General features: G+C 39.1%; 1 protein-coding gene across 5 annotated transcripts in view; it reads right to left on the bottom strand.

Moving 5' to 3' along the window:
* LOC122408124 (endoplasmic reticulum transmembrane helix translocase) overlaps positions 1–18,576 on the bottom strand; it is a 326,148-nt gene that overhangs the window by 277,785 nt on the left and 29,787 nt on the right. For all 5 annotated transcript variants that reach the window (XM_043414736.1, XM_043414735.1, XM_043414739.1 and 2 more), the window contains one exon: positions 1,353–1,611. In XM_043414736.1, the coding sequence (XP_043270671.1) occupies positions 1,353–1,611 (259 nt within the window). The remainder of the gene's footprint in view (positions 1–1,352; positions 1,612–18,576) is intronic.

The raw sequence follows: 18,576 nt of genomic DNA, 5'->3' as shown, positions 1-18,576 counted from the left end.
GTATCATTGTTAGATTAGTATAAAAGTTATATCTAAGTTGCCATACGTTGTCTGGAGAGTTAACATTTGAACGTGACTCCAGTGTGACGTATTGTAGGAGAAACAGGCCGAGTTAATGTAATTTTCGGTTTTTCTTGCTGGATATCATTATTATTTTCAAAACAGCAAAAAAAATGAAAATTTTCATGATGATTTCATGCAAAGTGAATTCGTAGAGGGGATCTCGAGAAACAAATTGAGACATGATGCATGGGAATCGTTTGATAAAGACGGATTTTATTCTTTGGAATATCTCGATGAAAATCTGTTATTTGTGGAACAATCTATCGTTATTTATGTTTTTATTTTATTTGTGGAATCAAATCTATCGTTATTTATGTTTTTATACATCGCATGGACATGACAATGTACAAATGCACCTGCGTTTAATTAATGCGTTAAAGTTTGCGTGAAACAATAGTAGTACAATTTAGCAGTTTTTCGACTAGCGTTTTAATGCAGTAGTTACCTTAAAATTGTTTATTAAGAGAACGTGACAAAAGCCCTGAATTTTTCGCGTTATTAGGATGTCAGTTTTCTCGACGTGTTATGTGGTATATGCCATGAAAACCAACACAGTTGTCGATGAAATGAAAATACTTACTGTGAATCCTCCAAACTACTGGAATTATTCGTATTATCCGGGTGATCCGGGTAATCGAGATAATCCGGTATCTGAGTACTCGAACTATCTGAAGAGTTCGGGTAGTTCGGTAATTAGGTATCCGAGTACTCGAACTATCCGAATAGTTCGGATAGTTCGGATACTTTGACATCCGAGTACCCGAACCAAACCGGATAGTCCGGATAACCGGGTTTGAAGTGTTGAATTCTTCGGGTTCGGGTAATCCGGATAGCCCGAATAGGTGAAAAAGTTGTAGCTCTAATATTAACCTCTAAGGGACAGGAAAACCAATATGTCGATTTGTTCTATGATAAAAACTTTGTTGATACGAAACACTAATTTAGGCACTTTTCAAGGGTAATTTCAACTCTGCAATCCCGGACGTTTAGAGATTCAAAAGCCTAAATAAAGATAAAGTTGAAACCATTTGTATTTATTATCTGTGATAGTGAACTATGTAGATTTCACCTGATACGATTTTATATATGAATCGTATCGAATACGAATCGTATCGTATACGAAAAGCATACATTAGTTGCGTGGATGCGTCCGAAAGCGAAAGAAAAAAACTACACGAAAGAACAGGGTATAAAAGTGCTTAAGTTGAGTACAATGAAGATGGATCCAGGCAACCGATGCATGCTCTTACAATTTTATCAATCTATTAGATATTTTTTTTCCAACGTACTCGATTCCAGCTACACCTTCAACGATTAATTTGTCGCTTGTCAACGTCCCAGTCTTATCGAAGCAGCAAATTTCGATCTTACCAGCAAACGGAATTCTGAAAGGCTCAGTACAGAAAATTCCCAGTTTCGATAATGCGAGCAACGAAGTATTGACTGCTAATGACAATTCGATTGGCAACTCTGGTGGAACGACCGATGTTAGAATGAGCGTGCATTCTAGGAATAATTTGTATCTGTTCCGTTTCGGGTCTTCACTTCCTGTTAACATATTTCGAAAAAATTCTTCGTAAATAGCGGTATCAATTTCAATTATTTAATCTGTAATAACGAAATTACCGATCAAAATGAGTTTTCACCATAGGTGATTGTAGCCATGTAGAAACAATAGCTACTATTCGGATTCAAATAAGTTTTATAATAAAAATAGAATTTTCTGTACACAAAGTACAGTTCTTAATACTGTAACAAGATTTTCCCAGGGAGGTACGATCAAGTCCCTTCTCGGCTGACTCGCTCCTTCCCGTATGACTCTCTGGCTACGAGAATGAACTGGGCGCCAGGTACAAAGTACCGTCGAATTAACCGACTTTATTTTCGTCGATTCTCGCGATCGTAACGCAACGCAAAACCAGAGCTTAGAGTACACGAGGGGAACGAATGACCGAGAACGGTCCGACTACTCAGCTAATCTGAGATACAAAAGGTAAAGGGGGGGGGGGGGGGGGGGGGTCCTTGGGGCAAAGTAGCAATTACGAAACACAAAAGAAATAGTCAACAACAAAGTATAAAATTCAGAACAGTATTCGTCATTTATTCACAATTTAGACGAAGAAACCAATTATACAAAGAGAACAATATGCGATTGCGCCAATTAATTTTAAACAGGGTAATAAATCGAAAAATAATCATTGGATTCGCCAGTTAATGTTAATCGAATGAATAACTCGGAGAAATGATAATCTTGATTCGCCTTCGCGTTAGCCTTAATCACAAGCATGTAATTAAATGTCGCAAACGACCTACCCGAGTTCGCATGGTAACTACGGGTAATAGATTATAGGTAATAAGTAACTGCTATGACGGAAATTGTAACGCGATGGCCACTACGGCAGAAGAGGCAACAAAGTGACCATTGTGAAACAATCCCAGGTAACTTACGCGAGTGTCGTATGTAGCGTAAGGCAAAAGGTAATCGACACCCGGTAATTCTTTACCCAATAATTCATCCGCGAGCTAACCTACACCACGGCGACAAAGACCGCGAAAGATAGCGCTCCGCGATTCGGAACAATACTCAGGCGCAACGCGAAAGGCAAAAGATAGGCGAAATTATGATCGACGAGGAAAATTAAGAGAATTTCACAATAGAATACTTGAAAAGGATAACAGAAAAGTCGTCGATAGTAAGGCAAGAAATAATACAGCAGGATATCAGAAAGGATGCGCAATACAAAAGACTCGAAAGAAAAATACTGAAAAACAACGGCTTGGCTAACCGCCGTACATTCCGAACGCGACAAAGAGAGCGAGAGAGGAGCAATGAATACACCGCGCGGCGAGCGCACTGGCTAGAACCTTCGACACGTGCAGGGAGAGAGAGAGACAAAAGATAACTCGAAATTGGCTGCGCGTAATACGCAGCGCCTACTCAACATCGAACGAATAATCGTCCCTATAACTTTCTCGAAATAATGCAATACGTAATTGAACCAAATTAAGGATGAATTCTTTGATAGAGCTGAACTTCTGCATAAACTATACGAAAAATGAAGACACGGGAAGTATCGGCCGCAATCTCGCCCGATACTTCGTCACACATGTCTCCCTCAAAAGAAAAGGCTACCAGGCAACAAAACTCGAAAAATCGGAACTAAATTCCGAAAAAAGTAGGCTCAACTCTAACAAAGAACTCGTGGAGAAAAAGTAGTGGGCTTACCGAGGAGATCACTCGCCGAACATTCAGAAAAGAAAAGAGGGCCTCGATGATAGCAGGCTTCGATTTCTGACTCACCGGTGAAGTGATCGGAACAAGACTGATTGTGCGAACGAGTGGTCCTCAATATTCGACGCCATGACCACCACTAGGCCCACGAACCGCAGCGCTTACCCGCTAGGCGTGAACTAGAGCACGGGCTCAGAGTCCACGCTTTCGCGGGAATTCAAATTACGAAGCGCGACACGTCGATAATTTACCTTCCTGTTGCTCTCGCCTCTCCCGTCCACTCGAACCATTCCTCCCGACTGGATTACCGTGATTCGGGTGTATTGCCTCTTGGGGATCCGACGGGCAGCTCTGAAAGACCGAGGAGAGGCCTCCCTCACGACTTTGGACGTCCTAGAAGTCGTGGTGGGCCCACGACAAAAACCATCAGGCAATACAGCACCTTGGCTCCAGAAAACTCCCCCGAATCCCACCTGACGAGGCGCCCGGACCGTAGCACCCGAATTTACGGTGTAGCGGACGGTGCAACTCTCGGTTGCTACAGAGGGAGAAGGACGGGCGGCGTTCAACGAACGGCCTATACCAGCGTGTCCTCTCAGCCGTCCGCTGGTCGAGAATGATACTCGTTACTCGAAGACGGTGTGGGAGGGTGCATCTCGCGAATAAGGTCGGGTCGAGCAACAGCAAGCATCGTCACCATAAAATATGGTTCGCGAAGCCAACAGCGGAGGCAACACCAAACCTCCCAAAACGACAACGAAATTCTTACTGTTAATAAACGTCAAATTTAACTCAAAATAGACACGAAATTCTCTCTCTTCCTGCTACGTAGGTAAAAGGTAGCTAAAGATAATTAAAGTCTCTCAGATCGGTAATGTAGGCGGTTTTTCGCATTTACTATAATAATTACGCAGTGATGAGTCCGGTTCCGACCAACACCCGACGAATCGAAAGATCGTCAGAATGGGCCGTAAACCCGGTCCACTGGTTGACACAATCCGTACGAGTGGCGGAGCAAAATGTCACGTCACAATACACAAAGATTTATAGTGCCGGCCAAAATTTTGGTTACATTAATCAAATTTTTTACACAGTTTACAATGATGTTTTTATGATACTAGCAACAAGGTGGGCGCCACGGGCCCACTTCAATGGCAAAAAGCTAACTAGTAATGCCAATTGACAACGACCTCTGGTAACGAATGGAGGCTTCACATTTCGATATATCGGAATGTCTTTTTTCAGAAAGGATAGTTAAAAACGACTGGTATTTTGAAACAAACTAATGATACTTCAGTCTTTTGGATTTCTTTAATTCATGCGATTTCTTTTGCATTCGGTAGGTATTTTCTTATCATAAATAAAAGCATATACAAGCATAAATACAAAAATAGTATATTGAAACGTGATAGCGAATTTCATGTCTTAATTTATATGATTCGCCATACAAAAGAGAGTATAAATTATTGTAAACTTTTTTTTATTTTATTTCACGTGGGAAGATAATATTTATTCAAAACTAATACAATGAAGTAAAATCTAATAATTGTTTTTTCACAGCGTGAATGGGGCATTTCACGGCAAATCGGCCATTTTCTAACCCGATCCCCTTTAATTTCATTAAATTTTTTCCTTCTCTTTTTAAATGATGTGAGAAACTTTCTCGAATTTTTTTGCCCCCCCCCCCCCTCCCCTTTCGCGTAATTTGTTTTGTTAAGAACTCACTGTATCAATATTCAAATGCTCATCATTCTTACAAAAATGAACCTAACACAATATATTTGTTTTAATTTTTTTTTTAAGCATTGTCGAAAAAAACACAAGAAGCACAACAACGATTGTTTTGCATATATATTTTTTTTCAATTGAACGCAAAAGATATCTGTTTTCAAGCTGATTGCCTTTTTTCAATTTTTTTTTAAATCTTTGATAAATTAAAGAACTTTTGCCACCGGTCCCATCGTGAGGAAATGTTTCGTATTATATTTTTTGAATTTTTAAATTGTTTTCGTTTAAGGAAGCTCGGTCGCATAGGGCCGGGTTCTATGGGTACATGACCGGGCACCCTCTTTTTTTTAAATGCGCTGTGACGTGACATTTAGAGCCGCGCCACTCGTACGGTTTCGTGTCGATCAGTGGATCGGATTTACGGTTGACCGGCGCACGCCGACTCACGGGGCTGAACCGATTGGAGGCTCAACTGGCGTACTACCTAAGTATTTTTAGTTGCCTTATTGGCTTGTTTATAATTTTTTTTCTGCAGCGAAACTTGTGTAATTTCATCGCGTCACCCGCGAAAATTTGTGAACGTAGTCGAGAGCGTGTCGTGAGAGGAAACTGAGAGAGATCAAGCCTAGTAATTAAACCGTATCATTTTGTAACATTTTTTTTTATTGCACAACTGCACTTTTCGTCCCGCGATATTGTCTTTCGCGGGGGAAAACGCGTCAATGTCTCAGCACTATTCGTAAAAATATCTTTTTGGTTAAATCGCGTGCTCGAGTGCGGATTCGTATTCTGGATTTATTCATCGAAATCTGTGAGTGGGTGTCAAGGACTAGCGCCGGAAAAAGACCCAGTGTCAGTGGCCGCCCGCTAGTCCTCCTACCGTAGCAATCAAGAGTTGCAACCCCACCATCGTATCCTTGGGAACCGCGGTCCGAGTCGAATCGGCGCCTCGTCTAATGGGGTTCGGGTTCGTTTCCGAGTTGGAGGTGCTGAATTTCTTGGTGGTTTAAAAGTGGGCCCACCGTAGATTCAGGGACGCTTGGATCCAAGAGGGAGGTCTCCTCTCTTTTCGGAGACGAACGCCGAATGGCCCTAAAGGAAGGCGACCAAGAAACGATTATTTGAAAGGACCTGTACTCGAGCGCGGGAATTGAGAACCGTATCAGCCACATGAGTCCTCGTTCGCTGGATCAGAGTGGGGATAACATTCCAACGTAATACGCGAAAAACTCCGAAATACCACGGGAATTGTGAGAGTAAGAGAGACGGAAAATAGTCCAGTGCTGGGACACGGGCGCGTGGCCCTTCGTGGGGGATAATGAATGGTGGGGATAGCGCGAATTCGGGAGCTCTTGCCTACGAACGAGGCGAGAGATCACCAATCTATGATCGATAACCGGTGCCGTGAGTTAAAGTGTAAGTGCCCTCTTGGATTATCTTGCCGGTCTTGGCTGATTCGGAGGAACTCTCGGTGAGCTCGTTCCTCTTTTTCTCCAGTATCGCGTTCGACCCCGTGGTCCTCCAATTATTTGGCGTTCCTTTTGGATTATTTTAGGAGTTTATTAGATTTTGTTTGACGAACCACGCGACCATGTTCTTTTGCGATAATCTCGCGTTCACCGCCGCGTTGGTAATAATTTTGGAGTTTGGGAAATCACGGGGAAGAACAATCACGATCCGAATCGGCCACTGTGTACTTGGAATTATTTTATTGATATTAAATTATTTTCTGTAATAATTCTGATGGGATATTACGACAAATATTACGATGGGATATTATGCCGTAATATTCCCGATTTTGTAACTGCGTATTTGCGAACCACAGGGTTCGTCTCAGTCTTTCTTGCGCTTACTTTCAGGCTTTCTTACCTTTCTTTCTTGCGCTTCGCGCTCGCTGCGCGTGTTATCTCTAGGCCGATTTCGTTACATTATGTTTCTGCTTAGTCTTTCTTATATATTTCATAGCCGAGGTTCCCTGGCGAAACATTATTTCTTCGTCGGGATTTATTCTTTTGCGTACGATTAACTCGCCATTATATTTTCTTTTGTAAAGGGAATTCGTCAAGTTGCCTACATGCCACGACGCATCGCTGCTTACCTATCCATTTTGGACTACCTCGCAGCAATGATTCCCTGTGTTTCTTTATCGGAATTTCTTTCTTTCGCGTATGATTAAGACGACATTATATTTTCTTTTGTAAATGGAGCCGTCAAGTTGCGTACAAGCCACGACGCACCGCTGTTTACCTATCCGTTCTGCACTACCTCGCAGCGATGATTTAATGTTTTCTTTATCGGGGTATATTTCTTGCGCGTATGATTAAGTCGGCCTAATTCCATTCCCTTTTGTGAATGGAATTCGTCAAGTTGCCTAAAAGCCACGACGCACCGCCGTTTACCCATCCGACCCGGACTACCTCGCGGCGAAGCGCCCCTCATTTCTTTTGTCGGGATGTATTATTTTGGCGCGCGATCAATTCGGCATTGTTTTCTTTCCTTTTGTAAGTGGCGGTTATCTTCGACTAATAAACCACGTCTTCAATTGCAATACGTCTGATTTGAGTATCTTTTATTTCTGATGTTGCCCCGTGTTGTTACTTTCACCTTGGGCCAGCCCCTCTACCAATTAATACCTCAGTTGGAGCTGAGAAGCCGGACCGTCCTCGGTCACCTGTGTTGAGTGGTTCGTAGGGTCGCATTCGGCGTGGTTGGGCGAAAAATAAGTCAGTCTTCCGACGGTACTGCGGTAGCCCAGCCCAGCCTCGCCGATGCGCTACCATGCAGTAGAGGGTCAGGTGAGTCGAGAAGGGACAGGTTGAACCCTTGCAGAAAAAAATCTCGTTACAGCGCATATTTTCAATACCACAATGCATTACATAACGATTATTAATAATTGAAAACAGAAATAATCAGTCACACATCAATAAAAAAAGAACAGAAAAAAAATACAATTTGACGTTACAATCCTGCTCACAAAAAAGTGGCAACGTCGAAATATAGAGAAAATAATTCAACAGCCGAAAATGACTTGATTTCATACAGAACTACTCCACGATCTCTTACGATTTTTTTTTTCGGTCTCATTGCCTGTGACATATAACATTATTTATTATTGTTGGTATATAAATTGTGTTAATCGTTCAAACTGGTCGTTTTTATACAATTGATTTCTTTTTTTAACCTCTTTATGTACGCGTATACACTAAGGTAATGCAAAAAATCGAAATTTTTTTTCTCGGAGCTCCAACGGAAATCGTTGATACATTAAAAAATAGTAATTTTCCCAAAATTTCAAATTTTTAAACAAATTTTTAAAAGGTGCTCAAGCCACTTTTCGATATTTTTCTGTTTTTTTTTCTCAAAAACGTGGAGTAAACATTTTTTTATTCTCATAGCAGAAAGTGTTAGTGCTCTATGGAATTATAAATCAAATGAAATTTTTTCACTCTCTCAGAAAAAATTTCAAAACTACCTCGCATAATTTATTTCTTCTTTTCTGTATGTTTAGCTGTAAATTATGAGATTAAAAAACGTGTAGCTACAAATAACTATTCTTGTCATCCTTCCAAAAGAAGGGATGAAAGTATTGTAACGAAACGCTCTAGCCGAACCTGGCCTGAACGCCGCCACGCGTCGGTTCGAGCTACCTTATTATTAAGGAGCAGGTATGAAGGAAAACGCGGAAACCAAGAATTCTTGTGGAAAATTAAAATAATCAAATTTATTCAAATAACTGATCGAATTTTGACAAAAATAAAAAGCTTCGCGATTGCTTTTGATGATTCAAACAGTTTGGTGTTTTTTGTTTTTATATTGTCTTGCGTTGTTTTATCGGATCAGGCGAGAGAAAAAACTCGAAAGACCCGAAAACATTGCAAATTCTCTGTCTGAGAAATTTTAAATTTCTCAATTTTCGAATTTTAAAGTGTACAAAGAAAAATCTGTTTTTTTAAAATCGCAAAAACCCGAAAATCAATGTCTACCGCACGCTGTATTTCGCGAAACTCAATATTCCCGATGTCCTGTCACGCTTGTTTTCTTTAAAATAAAAAATAAATGAATCCAAGAGGATCTCTTCGCTTTTACAATTTTTCAATTTTATTTTGACTCGATATAATTTTAACTCGATCTATCGCCTCTTGGATTTTTGTTAATTTTCTAAATTGCGTTAGGTCTCCGTACCCGGCCAACTCGGACAAGATTTTTATCAAATTTGAATTTAAAACTTTAATTAACCAAAAAAAAAATTATTATAGCTCTGCTCTTAACGATCATAAAATGACAAAATAGAATCTAACATGAGTTAAGGCAGGATAGCGTAGACCACAGGCTCTGGGATTGAAATCTCGCCGAATCGCTCCGAGATCCCGTGCAACGGAAATTTGGAAAAACTAAGAGTGGACCCTGGACTCTGGGATTGAAATGTCACCGAATCGCTCCAAGATTCCAGGCATCCAGGAAAATTTGGAAATTTTAGAGGTTAGGTGCGGACCCTGGACTCTGGGATTGAAACGTCACCGAATCGCTCCGAGATTCCAGGCATCCAGGAAAATTTAGGAAACGAATTTATGAGTTTTGAGCAGAGTGCTTAGTACTGTAAGAGAGAGAGGGCCGAGTTAATCCTTGAGGCAGGGAGAACTGACTGCCGAATGAGTCGCGCAGCGCTTCTAATACCCCGTTCCCCACCATGAAATTCTCGAGCACCGAGAATCTCAGCTTTCGATCGGTTCTGCGCATCTCTATGGTAAGCCGTCACTGATTGGCCCGCCGACATTATTCGCGCTCGCCCGTTGGCCAAGCGGGCTAACATACGGTGCGCGGACTACCGCTTTTTATGAATTTCAGCTTATTGCGATTTTCAACAATAAAAACTTCAATCTGATCAAATATTATTTAATTTCTTCTTTAATTTGGCATTGATATTTCATTTAATATGATTTGAATAATTACAATCGCGAAAAGTCACGTACGCGTCCTATAGCCCATTAACGCTCTGTTCGCGCATGTGTCGCAGTCGATTTTTACATTTTTTATTTGTGATTGTTTTTTATACTATTAATTTGACTTGTGATCAATTTTCTTACTCTCGTGTTATTTTTCTGATGATATTGATAGTAATTACGCGCTTGGGCGACTTAAAAAAAAAAAATTACTTTCCTAAAATATAGCGCGGCGAAGTTCAGAGCGGTGTCGGTTGCCCCACTGGGGCTCATGCCTACTGACCTAAGATGGCCGCCACCTGTCAACAGCGACGAGCGTGGTCGCCGCGATGTTTTGTCCGCGATCTAAAGATCGCGGAGTTACGTTAGTTTCGACGGGCTCGGGCCGTCGCGCGTGTGTTTCGTCACAGTATTTTGCAAAAAAAGTTTTTCAAAACTTTGTCGGATTGAAATTCTCTACTTCAAAGTCTAGTATTTCACCGTAAAAGATGTTATAATTTGCGAATTTTCTAGTATTCCCATTGATTGTAAAAATTAGTGAAATATTTTGACTGAATTTTAACGAAAAATAAATGTAGGCTTATGAATACAAATATCTCAACTGTTTGTTTACAATCAAAAACTATTTGAGTTTATAAAGGATAGCAACGTTCTGCAATAGACCTGTTTCGATCTCGTTAATTCAATTTTTTTTTAAATCTGCAAAAATTACAAGACCGATTTTGGAAGTGTGATGAAAAATATTCGTTGGTTTGGATCCGTTGGTCTCCATTTTTTCTAACAGAATTCGGTCCTATTTTACTAATCAATCAACTTAATTAATTACTAAATTACTAAATAATTTTACTAATTTCTATAATGCACAAGAAAACTTAAAAATTCCCAAATTTTATCGTTTTCTGTGGTGAAATATAAGACTTTGAAATAAAGAATTTGAATTTGGCAAAACACAGCTTTATTTGGCACTTGTCATTTTTGTACGATGTCCTAGCAAATTTTCGTGTATAAAAATATTTATCTCTATGAAAAATTCAGGAAAATCGATATCAATCGCTTGAGAAGACGCAAAAATCATTGTTATAACATGTAATTTTGAAAAACTATGATTCTGCAAAGTACATTCACCTTTTCGGTGACAGGTCAAAAGACCCTGAGACAAAATATCCCGTGCCAAAATATCCTAAGGAAAAATATCCTCGGACAAAATATCCTCGGATCAAAATATCCTGAGACAAATAATCCTCGGGTCAAAATAAATTGATATAAAATATACTGGGACAAAATATCCTGAGACAAATAATCCTCGGGTCAAAATAAATTGGTATAAAATATACTGGGACAAAATATCCAGGAGTCAAAATATCCTAATGACGTAATATTCTCGATTTGGAAATATCCTACACACCGTATGTCTTGGATATTGAACCCTCCGTGCGTGCGTGCGTGCGTGCGTGCGTGCGTGTGTGTGTGTGTGTGTGTGTGTGTGTGTGTGTGTGTGTGTGTGTGTGTGTGTGTGTGTGTGTGTGTGTGTGTGTGTGTGTGTGTGTGTGTGTGTGTGTGTGTGTGTGTGTGTGTGTGTGTGTGTGTGTGTGTGTGTGTGTGTGTGTGTGTGTGTGTGTGTGTGTGTGTGTGTGTGTGTGTGTGTGTGTGTGTGTGTGTGTGTTCTACTTCCCTGCGTGCCCGCAAATTATGGAGGGTATTGTGTCTCATGATACAATACCTTGATGTTCTGGGGATATTTTGACTCCCGAATATTGTGTCTCGAGATATTTCGTCCCGGGGATATTTTGACTCCCGGATATTGTGTCTTGGGATATTTCGTCCCGGGGATATTGTGTCTCAGGATATTTTGACCGGGATATTTTGACCCGGATATTTTGTCCTGGGACCTTTTGTCACGTAACCCACCTTTTCTTTTGGAAGGACGACAAAAACTGCCATCTGTAGGCACGCGTTTTCTAATCTCATAATTTATAGCTAAATATACAAAAAAAAGAAATAAATTACGCGAGGTAGCCTTAAAATTTTTTTGAGAATAACAAAATTTCATTAGATTTATGAGTTTATGAAAGACCAATATTTTCTGACAGGAGAGCAAAAAAAAATTTTGCTTTGCGATTTTTGTGAAAAAAAAAAACAGGAAAATATCGAAATTTGGCTTGAGCACTATCTAAAACTTTTTCCAAAAATCTGAAATTTTAGAAAAATGACTTCTTTTTTTATGTTCTAATGATTTCCGTTGGAGCTCCAAGAAAAAAAAATATCGATTTTTTTACATCACCCTACTATAAATACGCCCGGACATGATGGATGTGTTTTTCAAAAATTTCAGGTTAGGCAGCCGACGCTTCGAATGTTGCGCATGTGCTTCAGCGCTGTGCTGAACATCAGATTTCTGCAACGTTGCGGAATCGTCTCACAGTCACAAAACGACACAGAACATCGAGTTTGTAGACATTTCAACAGTCAATATCTTTTTAGATAGGTCGATAACTCCAAACTTTTTTGATATATTCTGAATCCTTACGATTTGGAGAACAATACTCTATTTTTGCTTCCTCATCGTGGAAGCTTTGTGACGATAAAAATTTTTTTTTCCAGTTTTCAATGTCAATGTGCTCAAAATGATCCAAAACATCGAAAAATCATATCTAGAAAAAATGTCCGGGTATGTGTGTGTGTGTATGTGTGTGTGTGTGTGTGTTATGGCACTGCAAACTTCAAACGCTTATAACTCGGAAACGGTTTGAGATACAGCGCTACCGTTTTGCACAGATGTTAATCTATACAACTCTTCACTCTCTGATAATTTTCTCAGAACTCGTAAAAAATTACGAATCTGACGACGTTTTGAAATTTTCATAAAAAGGTCTAACTTTCGAAAATTTAGAGATTTTTTAAAGATTTTTTTTTTTATAAATAGACTATCATAATAGGAAGGTTGGTATTGAATTTGGGGAATATCGGTTGAGCGGTTCAAATTTTATGGCATTTTGAAATTTACGAAAATATGAGTTTTTCAAAAAATCGTCCAACCGCTTCAAATTTTGGAAATTTTATAAGATATTGTGTATAAGTCTGTACTTCCTTTATACTTTCCAGCAAAGTTGTCGGAATTTTCTTTAATTTCAATGTAAATAGAAAAACGATGAAAATTGAAAATTGCAAACTGTTTTTTCTGATGGCTCGTCATTTAGTTTTTTTTTTACGAATTTAAACGAAGAGATAAATTAAAGTTCGTAAAAGAAGGTAGAGAAAATACATTAATTCCTTGTATACAAAAAAATTCTGCAAATTGCTTCCTCAAGATGGCCAAGATGCAAGATGCTCGAAGCTTCCTCTATGAGGAAGCCAAAATGAAAAATATAGCACCTCATAGAGTAAGCTTTGAGCATCGTGCATCTTGACCATCTTGAGGAAGCAATTTGCAAATTTTAATTTGCAGCATTTTTTTATTCATTTCTGTTGCGCAAGTGTATACATTAGGGTGGTCCTTATTTGAGGTTAACATTTTTTTTCAAATTCCCCCTCTGGTTCGATTCCAAATCATCAAAAAAGACACCATGAAAAAGCTGGAGTCAGTGGGATGATGGGAAATGGTGCCGGCAAGTCCGAATCGATTGAAAAAAGGCATTTTATACAAAAGTGATGTTTTTCTGCTGGGGCCGGTTATTTATCATTTCATTCGAATCTTTCTTCCTTTTGTAATCTCTGCGTTTTTTCCTATTATAGGCTCTGCGGCATAGAATCCAACTATCACACGTTCCTGGGAAAGCCGACGACGTTCCGAATATCATGTCTCGTGGCACAGCATCCAGCTAACACGATATTCTTCCTAATATCTTTTAAGTTTTCTCGGCATAGCCCAAGCCACCTTAACTACAAATTCTATCCTCAAATATTAATCTTTTTAAATAATCATTATTCTTTAATAACTTTCATATAAAATGCTGATATCAAGAGACTCGGTAGAGTCTCGGGACAAGTACATTGACAGCCCTGTCGTCTGCTGGCCCGAGGCTCTCGACGAGACTATACTTTATCTGAATAAAACGATTCGCGGTGGTGGGGTAAAATTGGCATGTGATTTTCTTTAATTGCGAAGCTCATGAGTTATGTACGGCTTTGAAAATTGAACTTTAAGCTAATTAAGAAGTTCTCTGTCGAATGAGCCCAAAATCAGCATTCTCGAGGGCGTATTCACTGAGAAAAAACTTTGCACAGGCTCAAGATTATGCAAAAGTTACTGACACATCACGAGTTCGACGTATACGTATACGCGTTTTGACGTAGTTAGTGGTAGTAGAGTTGTGCCTCTACGCATTCTGATTGGCTCAACGATGTCGGCTCCACCAGCTGCTAGGCCGACCGCGGGTGGGGCTCAAGAGTTAGAAGGCCTAAAATAGCGAACAGGCATTCTGTATATCTATATATGCGTTATACAGAATGCCTGTTCGCCATTTTAGGCCTCCTAACTTTTGAGTCTTACCCCAACCGCGCACAGACTCCGTGAATATTATATACAGGGTGTCCCATTTTAATCTTACACCTGACTTTTCTCGGAAAATATTGCTCGGATCAAATATTGTGTGCAACAAAACTTTTAGGGGTTGAAGGGGGACGTTTGATAAAAATTGGTTTGTGGATCCAAAATTCAAAATGGCGGCGTTAGAATGGCCGACATGTTTTTTTCGAATGGAAACATAACTTTTTTTCATCACCAAAAAATTTTTCAGTGCAAAACCAACAACTTTTGTTGGAAAAATTTTTTGATTAAGTTCATATTTTTTAAGTGAGAACATCATTTTCAACTATTTTAGAGGTATCCAGGATGCACCGCGAAGAGATCTTTAACGTACCAAGTGCAAGTGCGTTTGCGTGTGCGTCTGCATATGCGTGCATACGTGGAGGTGCATGTGTGTGTGTTTTTTATTTCCATTTTATTTTTCAACTTTTTTTAAAAAGAGGGGCATGCAATGCCTTTATGCCCATAGGTACGAGCTCACAAGGATTAGGTCTCTGCGGTTTGTCACTACCGCAATATTTTCGGACTCCAAACCCTCCTTGTGAGTGTACTCTGATCCCTCCCTAGAGATGTTCAAAGATCCCTCCATTCATGTTTAAACATGCCTGAACTCTTCTCTCAAAACCATCAACTGTGCGTAGGAGAACAACTCTGGGGATCGCACGGCAGGCAGCTCTTATCCGCTCCTTCATGTTCTCTCGTGTTGTTGGAACTTGACGGTAGACAGCGTCTTTTAAGTACCCCCACAAAAAGAAATCAGAAGACGTAAGATCTGGTGACCTTGGAGGCCAATTTACAGGACCGTTTCGATCAATCCACCGTTGACCAAATGTTGTATCCAGATGATTTCGAACAACATGAGCCCAGTGAGCGGGTGCACCGTCTTGCTGAAACCACATCTGTTGACGTGTTTCCAAATCCAGATCTTCTAGCAAAAGAGGCAGTTCATTTTGTAGAAAATCAAGGTAACGGACAGAGTTCACATTTCCCTCGAAAAATTGGGGACCTATTAATTGCCCGTTCACAATACCACACCATACGTTCAAACTCCATCGATGCTGGTGATCGATCTGTCTCAACCAATGGGGATTCTGATCAGACCAATACCGAAAGTTCCATCGGTTCACTTGACCACGGTTGTTGAAAGTGGATTCATCACTGAACATAATGTATTGAAAAATGTCCCTGGATCGCTCGATTTGTCTCAACGCCCACCGACAAAACGCCGCCCTTCGCAACGGATCTGGATTAGGAGTGTCTTGGTGGAATTGTAGTCGGTACGGGTGAAGTTTCGCATCTCTCAATACACGGTGCACTGTCGATTTGGGAAACCCCAGTCGTTCCGAGATCACTTTGGCACTCAAATGAGGATCAATTGCTATCATGGCTAAAATAGCCATGTTTCGGGTTTCATGCAATCCACCAAAATTATTGACGTTTGGGAAATGTCGACGGTGGCGGATCATCCGACCTGCCCTCGCTCGCTGCTCAAGGGTTCGGATTGTCTGCCGTGTCGGGCGACGACGATCACGGCATATTCACATCGATACAAATTTTCAGCTCGGAAGTAATTGCCCCGACACCTCCCTAAAATAAGGAGCATATCAACGATTTCGTTGGGACTGAAATCAGCCATTGTTGCTAATTTTCAGAATTTTCCTCTAATTTAAGAACTTTTAAAAATTTCGAGAATCAAGAATTTTTCTCTGATTTCAGAACCTTTACAAATTTTTGATTTCGTCTCTTGCTAATGGCTGCGGAGTCAGAAGATTAACGTTTCAATTAATTTTTCATCCGTGGGCGATCACAATGACTTCTAAAATAAAAAATTCTTTTCCTGGATACCTCTAAAATAGTTGAAAATGATGTTCTTACTTGAAAAATATGAACTTGATCAAAAAATTTTTCCAACAAAAGTTGTTGGTTTTCCGCTGAAAAATTTTTTGGTAATGAAAAAAAGTTATGTTTCCGTTCGAAAAAAACATGTCGGCCATTCTAACGCCGCCATTTTGAATTTTGGATCCACAAACCAATTTTTATCATACGTCCCCCTTCAACCCCTAAAAGTTTTGTTCCACACAATATTTGATCCGAGCAATATTTTCCGAGAAAAGTCAGGTGTAAGATTAAAACGGGACACCCTGTATATATATATAAACCATGTGTCAGTTTTCGATCATCGTATAAACAAACGGAGTTTTGACATTATGGAATGCGTGTGGGATAAATAAAGAAAACTTTCGTCATCTAACGAAGTGCATAGTACTAAAACCTGTGGAATGTTAAACTAAACCGGTATAAAAGCAGTCGCGTAAATGTAGTCTGTGAACCGACGTGTGTAAAAAAGAATAAAATAAAAAAATACGCGGTGCATGTCGACGAAACTTTTTAAGATTTCATTAATTCGTTTGACTGAAAATAAGTTTATCATTTATATCATTTGTAAATAGGTTATATGATATCAATACATCGATACGCACATCCGAAACCACCCGAGACTTGTTTTCATACTGAACGTCATTTTGACAGGTGAGGTTATGATCCCCAAAGTGCCGTTGTGTGCGGACTCTAATTAATAAATGAAAATGGTTAGTGAAAAGTGGTTAATATTTATTTTGTTAAAACTTGTGGTATAGTAAACCGGTATAAAAGCGGCCGCGTAAATGTAGACTGTGATCTGTGTGTGCAAATAAAAAATATAAAATATGCGCGATGCATATGTCAACGAAACTTTTCAAGATTTCATTACTTCATTCGATTGGAAATAAGTGTCAACTGAGATAATCTTTCAATTAAACCAGAGTGCGCGGAATATTGTTCAGTGTAAATATATCGTCAGTTGCGTGATTATATATCATGTGTAATTATGTAGGTTATATATACGAGTTCCCTTTGATAGCTGTGTGGTAACGAACCGGCCGGGGTTTGACGTTACGAAGTGCGGGACATATATAACAAACGTTCGCATAGTTAGTGACTAATATAAATAAGGCAAATCAGTTTATCAAAAATAGGTCTGGAAGGTGTAAGAAAAAATGTTCGTCAACTTAACGTCAAATTTTCTTTTTGCGATCTGAAATATTATGGTTGATAATTAATAAAACAAGAACACACGGAACTGTTAGTATATATAATGTGAGAAACTCCAATCGAATAAATGTTTTCTAATTTATTTCTTGTGTCATCATTATTTTTGAATATTCCCTTATTTTGCTTCCTATTGAGTCTGGCTCTGCTCTTTCCGATCCTTGTTTTTACTCCATCGGTTTGCAGCGGATCGATACATATTATTAATTGGTTGCCTAATATGTGTCCTTTAATTTTCTACCATTTCTTCATGCTGATTGTGATAACCTGATTCAAGTGGTTTCCGACTACAATCATTATTCGCACATTTTGTATATCAGATTCTCAAAACAGTTTCTGTTTTTGATATAAGTGCAGTTATACTTTTTCCACCTGGCCTGTCGAGTAATAAATTTCGTAACTTGTTCCAAAAAGTCTTTGGATGCTTTTTTTGCTGATAATATGAAAAGTTGAATCTTCGGAATGCGGTAGACAAACACAAATTTTGACAACAATACTTATGAAATAACGTGTTTGTTGAGTATTCCTATTCTGCAAACTACAAATGTGGAATTATTGGTGAAAACATTCATTACGATAAGTCTACAGTTGTTCAGTTTTGGATGCGATTGAGTATAATGCCTGCCAACATCATGGAAACCTACAGAATATCTGAATGTTATGTGCGCTATGTCATTTTAATGTAACATCATGACTTTTAACAACTTTTCACTATAATACTATATAGATTTGGATCATTGAAATATAGCAAAAATCTGCAAACTATAAAATTTATATACTTTGCGAATTCATTTTACTTTTTGACTCTCACTGTAACATAAACCTGATAATTCCATCCATAAAAAAAACTTTAAAAATATTTTCTTTTTAAATCGCAAAAAAATGATTTTATAAAAAAAAATACAGAACAATTCGAAAAAATTTTCACAAATCTTGAAAAAACATTATCTGTAAAAAATACTAATCTGTATCTATTTTTTAAAGTGTCAAAAGAATCAAAT

This window comes from Venturia canescens, chromosome 3 (genome assembly GCF_019457755.1).
Source record: "Venturia canescens isolate UGA chromosome 3, ASM1945775v1, whole genome shotgun sequence".
Classification (NCBI taxonomy): domain Eukaryota; kingdom Metazoa; phylum Arthropoda; class Insecta; order Hymenoptera; family Ichneumonidae; genus Venturia; species Venturia canescens.
The sequence above is the reverse complement of the archived record's forward strand: the minus strand, read 5'-3'. Positions and strand labels throughout refer to the sequence as shown.